Source organism: Mixophyes fleayi, chromosome 7 (genome assembly GCF_038048845.1).
Source record: "Mixophyes fleayi isolate aMixFle1 chromosome 7, aMixFle1.hap1, whole genome shotgun sequence".
In the NCBI taxonomy this organism is placed as follows: domain Eukaryota; kingdom Metazoa; phylum Chordata; class Amphibia; order Anura; family Limnodynastidae; genus Mixophyes; species Mixophyes fleayi.
In genome coordinates, this window is record NC_134408.1 from 21,861,129 (window position 1) to 21,870,252 (window position 9,124).

A 9,124-nucleotide genomic window follows, 5' to 3' on the forward strand; every position below is an offset into this window, starting at 1 on the left:
CCCTGGTTGATGGTACATTGACTGGCTAAATTTTGGTTTATCTTACAATATGGTCCCCTTTCCCCCCCCCCCCCCCCCCCCCCTTCATGGTGTCCACCCAAACACACACATTTAGTTATTTTTTTAAAATGCAATTCTGCTCAACAAGATCTTATGCTGTGTGTGTGACACATAAGCGGTCTATGGCCTTCAGTTAGATTCCGACCAGGCTCTTACCTGTGTTGAGTTGGTATATCCTGACCGTGTTCAAGTGGGTTTCCTCCCACAGCACAAAAATATAGTATCATTTGCGTCCTACTGAATGGGTGTGTATATGTGTGTAGGTACATACGCATGCAAGCAATGGCGAAAGTACCATTGGTGCAGAAGGTACGGTGCATCGGGGCCCATGGAGATAACAGGGCCCGCTGAACGGGGAACTAGTGAGCTGTGGACCCCGGTTCCCTCCTCCCTGCACTGGAGCCCACAGCTCACTAGTTCGGCCTCTGCATGCAAGCAATAATGAAACCCTTGGTAGAATATTAGAGTGTAAGCTCAACTAGACTCTTGATTGTAAACTTGCATAAAAAGTTGGTGCTATGTAAATGAAGGATAAGAAATATAATCCTCATTTGAAAACCTTTTTTTTATCCCTTGAATGATCATAATTTAGCAATATATTGATCTGTGCTCAACATCCCAAACATATCAGAGCTTCTATCATTTCATGAGTGTACAAAACGTTCAATGACCACAGACTCTTGTGAGAATTAGATTGTTCAATAAACATTCATCAAACCATTGCCATTGTGGACATGCAATGCACCAACATGCTATGTCTGCCAATTTAATAACTTGCAGGAGATGACTTGTGTATATATTATATGTTTAATCATTTCAGCTTGGAGTGAATCATCAAACACGTCACAGTATAAAACATTTCATTTGTTCCTCTCGGTATTTCTATATCAGAAAAGCAGGACACGTAACGGTCTAACCTGCCAACTATTGCGGCTTTTGTCCTACATCACATGTTATTAGTTCATTGGGTAAATATGGCTCTTGAAATAGCAGACAGAATAAATATAATTAATAAATAGTCAAAATAAATCAATTAAGATATTATAAGTCTCTATAAATAAAGTTTTTCAGGAGTGTTCTACAGCAGAAGTGCGCTGCATTTCGTTTTCCAAAAATGTATTTGGGGTCCGCTGATTGGTACATGTTTAGTACGTCTCTTTGAGTTCTCGGACTAATGAAACACTGACACTTGACGTCCACTGTTCTAGACTTACAAAGCAATGGCCTTCCTTCTCAGAGCTTTCTTTGTCACTGTCGTGCACTTGTGGAGAATTTCTTGATCATCGGGTCGTTTTGGGATCTGAGGGTTGCCTGGAGGGAGCTGAGAAATAAGGTTCCTAGTAGGTGTCTTAGCGCTGCTAGGACTACCTTCATCCATGTTTAGGACATCTACTGCAGACTGCTCCCTCGGAAGTGGTCTGGGCGTTTGTTGCGTTGCGATTACAGCATCAGAACATGGCTTTCTAATGGCTCCCCTACTACAAGGCTTTGGCTCGCATTCCGCTCCAGAGCTTGGAGCAAACTCCGTTGGCTTCAATTCAGGAGGAGTGGAGTGGAAGCCATATTGGTTATTTGATGGCAAACCGTTGATCGACTTGGACTTCTTTCTGTCTAGTTTCCTTGACTTAAACTGTTCTGTAGCACCAGCGTTGGCCACACAATGGTCCTCTTCATTTCTCCATGGCCCTATTGGCCTGTTCAACTCCAGTGTGCTGGACGCTTTAAACAGATTGGAGGTCATAGGTGAGGTTCCTTGATTCATCATGATTTGAAGGTGGTGACCGTTTCGGTATGGTTTTAAATACATAGCTGGGACAAATCCGGTTTTTCCATTATACCTGGTGAGAAATGAAGGGTAGATTGAGTACACTGCCGTGAAAATGGAGGGGTGTATGAACTGTTTTTATTGATCCTTTTCCATATTATTTACAATAAAAAAATTATAATATTGCCAACTAGCATCATTTTCACTGTAATAATGGGAGGACTTTTGGTTTGTTACACATTAATCTTCTCTGTAAGCGTTCCTACCTGATCAGCCACCAGCCCTTGTTTGACTTCTCAATGACTTCCACCAGGACACCCCTAGCAATGGAGACTTCATCCGAACTTATGGCTTCATAAGCTGCTGCTGTGTAGTAACGCACTCCTGGAAGAGACAGGTTAGATTATTATACACGTGGATGCTTTAAATGAGCTCATTCGCCTTCTAGGTACCTTAATGCATTCTTTCATTATTTATTATTTTATTTCTTTATCTCATGACACGGCACTGTACGGAGGATATGTAGTCATTCACATCACTGCCTGCCTCATTGCAGCTTACAGTCAATCAATTCTCTACCACACACACACTAGGGTCTATTTAGTCAGAAGCCAACTAACTAACCAGTATGTTTTTTGGGAGGAAACCCATGCAAACATGGGGAGAACATACAAACTCCACTCCTTTTATATAAATCTTTCACGTTGAAGGCATGTTATTTTGGTTCCTCTTAAAGGGGGTTCATTTTTGGAAAACCCCTTCCTCTATCAACTCTATTAAAGAGAGCTGATGGATTGAGCCTTCTTAGATGCACGCTACGATAGCGCTCCTGCGTGTCGCAGAGAAGGGGAGAACTAGGTTGTGAGTGGAGTGGATCGGATCCAATGTGAGACGTATTAGACATAGTTGCCTACTCTCTCGGTTCCTGGCCCGTATGGTTAGTTGACTGGTGGGAGTGAGGCTTAGTGACGTGGTGCACGCGTCAATGTGGCCCTGCCTCCACTATGATTGGACACACTAACTGACACATTAGGGGGCGGGGCCAAGTGACATCCCGCTGATCGCCAGTGAGATATTCCCTCTCGGAAGGGAGATCTCAAAAGTTGGCATGTATGGTATTAAAGGAGAGAGAAAGAACATCTTACCCTCGTCTTCTGAATCCGATCCAGAGTCTGCGTCATCGTTCATCTCTAGGGCCCTGAGGAAAGGAGCCGGGAACCAGGCAAGACGCTTCTCTTCATTCTCCACCAACCACCAGCCTGAAATGGAATCGTGGGCATTAATGCAAGCTCCATGTGAATTCAGTGTACAGGTCAATTGTGTGTATATGCATAGGCAAACCGAGGGGGGGGGGAGGTTCCTAGTGCCTGGAAATCCCCCTCCAATTGAGGTGGCTGGACCCTGCTCCCGCTTCACACAGCTCTGCTTGAAAAGGGATAAGGTGCACCTAACAGTAGTGCACGCAGTATTGCCCATGTATATTATGGGGATAGGAAGAGTTGGAGAGCAGCCAAGCACTTTCTAAAATTATAGCCACTCCCCCATGCATGCTGGTCACGCCCACTGGTGGTGTGGTGTGGAAACCCCCCTCTACAAATCCTGCGTTTGCCCCTGATATGGTAGTCAATCGCTCACCTGAGATTTCCTTGATCAACACTCCCAGGCGCTCGTCCTGCTTTACTTTGAAGGGGCAGTTCTTGGTGTCTTTGGTCTCATAGTCCTCGATACACAAGTACATCTGGGATACAATGGGTTCTGAGGATGGAGGTTTGGGTAATTGTCTTGGCTGTTCCCGCTTGTGTTGTTCCCTGACCTCTGATGGCACAATCACTAAGCTGGAACCAAACATATTAATCCGTTACATCATCTAGCACATGGCAGAGTTGTCTCTGAAAACATTTTACTCTACAACTCTTTTTAAGTCCTAAAGGAAACTTATTTTAGCTCCCATTTCTTCTAAAGATCCCCTAATCATCAGTACTTCTATAAAACAAATTGCTAACTGACCAGCAATAAAATTTAATCTAAGTTACCAACAGTGTAGCCTTAATTACTTTCTACACATGGAATTAAATGTCAGTTTGCCCACTAGGGGCAGTGTTCCACTGAAATATGTTCATGTTCTATAATTTTGTTTTGTTAGCATAACATCTATAGCTCACGTAGGGAAATAACAGCTTCCGGAAAACAAAGCCACATTTACTTTACTGATCAAGTAAAGTGAAACTAATCCTTAATTATAAATACACTATATATATTATTATGTATATTATAAATAATATTCATGAGAATGCAGCCTAGGAACTAATGACATTTTTTATGCAATATGTGCTCTGTTGTCATGAATATCAAAAAGATGATTACAGGTTTTGTGGATGTGTTTTTGTTTTTTTTGTTTTTAGTCAGTGGTTATATTTCTTTTGTCATAAGTCTGCTAACAGTTGTTAGTTGTAACTAGTATTTTCAGGAATTCCTCTAAGGCTTGGACAAGGTATGAGCTTTCTCCCATTTTCGCTCCCCTTCTATGCAAGTTCAAATTTCTCCTCACTCTTTGGTGCTTTTTAATTTAGATTTATCTCCTTTTCCCAGCCTTTCGCTTTAAAGGTATTAGGGGCATATTTAAGAAAGCACTATCGTGCACTTACCGTGAAATTAAGGTCCCTCTGTGTCCTCCGCATATTTATGAAAGGTGCATCGCAGCAGATATCGTGGATATCTGCTGCTTTGCACTCCTCTTCGTTTTTGGGAGCAGTCACCATTCAACAGTATGGTGACTGCTCCTGGCCGCAATCTAACAAGTTCCGGACTGAAGCTGGCGTACATTATCATAAATGAAAAAATCCAATGCTGTCAGCTCTGCTCCGAAGAGCAGAGCTGGACAGCGCATGTGTGGAGGGATCACATGATCCCTCCCTGTCACTCACAGCTCTCTCTCGGCAACGATAGTTGCAGAGACAGAGCGGAGATGTTTGTGCGCATGTGCATGCACAATTGAAGAATGAAGCGGAGCGAAGAAGACCTGGAGCAGATCCTGAGACACCACTTCCCAAGAGGGGGGTAAGTATGATTTTTTTAATCAGAGAAACAGCAGTTTTTTGGAACTGCTGTTTCTGTGATCCGTTTTTCGTAAATTTGAGAAATAGTTCAATCCTTATCCATGCGATAAGGATTGATAACTGTTTTTCATTTTTGCCGATGATTGATAAATGTGCCCCTTAGCCATCTAACTATACCCCCCATTGTCTCTTCCCTAGCTACCCTCTTTTTATAATTGAAAATTGGTAATTTCCTGCATGTCTTTTATAGATTAACTATACACTATCTATTACTGTTTTGTTATCCTGACTTTATACTATTGTAATTATGCTTGTAGCGTCTTGACCGTTACTAAATACATTTTTCCAAAGAAAACTGGAGTTAAGAAACACTGATCTGAAGGGAAACAGACTAAATTCTAGGCATAGTATATTTTCTTTTTAAATCGGTTATTTCCATAACTTCATAATAGGGGGAAGCATGACAATTACACCTAAGCAGGTGGTCAGGATTTACTTCAAGGGGATCAAATACCCTACTGACCATTCAGGGACATCCGTAGAAGGTGACCTGTTCCGAACAAGTTCTATCCTACATAACTATTTACTGAAGTGACTTTAGGATTCTCCATTTAGAATGAAGTCTCCTAAAGCTTTCAAATATCTATAACAGGCCATGTTGTCAGGATTCCTTTCCACGTGAGTTTGTGGGGAAATTACTCCATTGAATTTCACCATTGTATCGTTAATGAGATCCTGAAAACATGGTCTACTGGGAATTCTTAAGGAATGGAGGGAAGGAAGTCTGGTTTAGAAGAGTGTAGAGGTTTTCAGGGCTAAAATGAACGAGGACGGACCTGTTTTCAGGAAAGCTGGGATTCAGGTCGCTGTTGGTAGGTGTGAAGAAAGACATGACCACGTCACATTGAGAGATTTTGCTGTCAGTCTTCAGCAGATCCTGAGAATAATTTATCAGTAGCCGCAGTCTCTCTATGACACGACTGGTGTTGCGGTTCCGCCTGATAAGTGGCACGTCTGCAAGGAGGAAGATAAAATTCACATGATTAATAGGAGCGGCTGCACAGAGACTATCCCTGATCCTCATTGCAACATCGGGGAACTGGTTTGACATCCATGGAGGAAATTAATGGGGAGGCACAATATTTGGAAATAATTATCATGTGAGCAGCTCAGTCATGTAGAATACGCAAACAAATTATTACAGCTGAAAGCAAAAACCTTATTACCTGGGACTATAAATGGTCAACAATACAGGAAATATCTGAGAATAATTAGAGGGTGTAAGACTTGTAACATTCTCTAATAATTAAATCTACAATATAGGTTACCTTACATAATAGAAGAATTCACAAATTATATATATATATATATATATATATATATATATATATATATATATATGTTTCAGAATCTTTTCAGAACAGATATATTTAATGTTTATTTTGCGAAAACCAGATTATTATTTTTTTCGCCCCTGTAAGTCTCTTAGGAGATTATTTAAGGATTGTCGTATTTTTGCCCCGTTATGTATCATCACAACAATGACAGATGATTTTTCGGTGGGAATTTATTATAAAAGTCATGTTGGGACAGTGCACCCAATAAGAGGCTGTCTACATATAACATATACACATTGGTGGATTCTAAATTTACTGTGCAAATATTACATTTAAAAATTATGAACATAAAAAAATAATATTTTGCTTTTATTCTTAAGTAACTAAGTAATTAATCAGTATAAATATTTAAATGTGTATATGCTTTAAATATAGGTTAGTGTCCTGTAAGCACTATTACCAAAAAATATCAAGTTGACTACTTCAGAGTGAAGGGTAATCTCTGGCATGCGCCTTCACACCTGTCTCCAAAATAATTTGTGCCAATTTTGAATTTCACGAAAATGAACCTATTATAATTTTTTTATTGTCTTTTTGGATAGTGTAATTCAGTGATCTGCAATCTGCTCTCCATCCTTCTCATGCTGGGACTTGTAGTACCACAATAGCTTGAGAGCTTGCCCTCCTCTAATGCAGGCCTGGCTAATATGTGGCTCTCCAGATGCAGTGAAACTACAAGCCCCAGCATGCTTTGCCAGTGGCTAGCCAGATGATAACTGGCAAGGTATGCTGGGACTTGTAGTTCTACAACACATGGAGAGCCCCAGGTTAGCCAGGACTGCTCTGACTTAACACATTGCTGGTTGGGATGTGATTACCTCTCAGTTTGGGGATCATCTTCTCGGATTTTCGGAACAGCCCAGATTCCAGTGGGAACTTCCTTCTCAGCTCTCTCTATGAGGGGAAATAAACACAGAGCACAATTAGCTATCTTTTGTTCTTTATAACAACCTGATTTTACACCAGTTCAGTAATTGTTGCAGCTGGAACTCCAGGGAACGAATAACCAATTTCTAAATAGGGAATATATTCATTATGTGATTCTCCAACAGAGCTCTTCATTTCACCATTTAGTTTCATTAATTAATTTGGGATTGTGCGTGTTATTTTGTTCTTCTGAATTAAGATTAAACATTATCTCTCAGATCTTTTATACTAAGATCCTTTCCTCTATCCATTTAGAAATACCAGCCTTTGCTAACTGAGAGTGGGTATCTTTCAAAGCAAGCAGTTCTGTGTCTTATATATACTGCAGTCTGTTAGCAAAGAACATTCTGTGCTAGGGGAAATCTTCTAACAATCACTGTCGCAAATACTGCTGCTAAAAAGACACTATAAATAGTCAGTGACTAGTGGTGTGTGATGGACTTTCACATATATATGGCGGTGTTTAACAAGCAACTTTTGAGTTATGTAAACAAAGCTGCTCTGATATTTACATGTTTGGGGATTCCACTGCAGACATATTTTCTCTCGTTTATGGGCATACACATTGTCTCTCGACCAGGATCATCAATTAAACTCATATGTTGTTTTTTTTTAAAGATTAAATCAAACTTACATCCATCTTTTTGAAATCTTCAAACTTCCGGTAAATCACTATATCATTGTGGTCAGACCACAGAATTGATAAAATGTTAATCTGTCAGAATAAAGAACGAAAAATGTCGTTAACAATTCATCCAATAACAGACGCTTCATTTATTGCTAACAAGGCATCAAGAAATCGCACCAGTCCGGAATTTTCCAGAGCAATTCCAGGGGGTATATTTACTAAACTGCAGGTTTGAGAAAGTGGAAATGTTGCCTATGGCAACCAATCAGATTCTAAATGATCATTTATTTAGTACATTCTACAAAATGACAGCTAGAATATGATTGGCAAAAAACACAAACAAAAAATGCAGCGATAAAAATCTGATTGGTTGCTATAGGCAACATCTCCACTTTCTCAAACCTGCAGTTTAGTAATTATATACCCTCAGGACTGGCTCACAACCGAAAAAAATACAGCTCAGGAACCTTGATCTACCCCAGGAATTCAGACTCCTGATACCCTCAAATAACAAATTTACTTTTAATAAATTCATATGATTTCTTAGCTGTATTTGCACCCAAGAATGAAGGAGTCTTGGAATTATGTTTTTAAACAAGTAGTTATAGCCAGTCTAGAGAACTGATAGGTTATCTAATTATATTACGCCAGTGTGAACTTTTCTAATTCTTAAAGGGTAACTGATGATTTTTTTTTTTCTGTTTAAAATTATTATGCTGGGCTCTACAATTTACTGGGATACCTGCAACCATTTGAATGAGACTTCTGCCTGAAATTGCCTGAGAGAAGTTACGCTACGAAACATCTTGAGCAATAGCTGGAATTTTTAGTTGACATTAATAAACAATTCTATCTGACAATCTGACAATACCTTTAGTCTCCCATTCTGCAAGACTCCAACTGCTTTGGTTTCCAAAGGATAGCGTCCACTTATTCCCTGCTGGGGCATGTTTTAGTTGTCAGCTGTGTTCTTTACTGAGTATAGATAGTGACAGCTTCTCCTTATATTATAACCAGGAGGACAATCTTAGAATTCTTCCTCCAACCAAAAGTCTGTGACTCAATGCAGGAAACTCCTCGTGTAACAGGCTTCACACCTATCTCAAAGGAGAGCAGAGAATGCAGCACTCAAACAGCCGGGTAATTCCCTGCAGTCCTCATCATGTACATTCCTGGATTGTGATCAATTTTAGGTTTTCAACGAGCACTATATAAATAAACGACTCATACATAATTCAACAAATTCTGAATGTAGTACAAGGATATACAAATAATCAGTGGCAGGGCTTAC

General features: G+C 40.0%; 1 protein-coding gene across 1 annotated transcript; it reads right to left on the bottom strand.

Annotated features, from left to right (window-relative positions):
• Positions 1 to 848: 848 nt before the first annotated feature.
• On the bottom strand, positions 849 to 8,825 carry NOXO1 (NADPH oxidase organizer 1). The gene is made up of 8 exons (XM_075179304.1): positions 8,705 to 8,825; positions 7,840 to 7,920; positions 7,097 to 7,172; positions 5,718 to 5,895; positions 3,461 to 3,660; positions 2,971 to 3,084; positions 2,092 to 2,209; positions 849 to 1,898 (listed from the first exon to the last, which is right to left on the bottom strand). Exons 1-8 carry the CDS (start codon positions 8,780 to 8,782, stop codon positions 1,271 to 1,273), a joined length of 1,473 nt encoding a protein of 490 aa, XP_075035405.1. The 5' UTR covers positions 8,783 to 8,825; the 3' UTR covers positions 849 to 1,270.
• Positions 8,826 to 9,124: the final 299 nt, after the last annotated feature.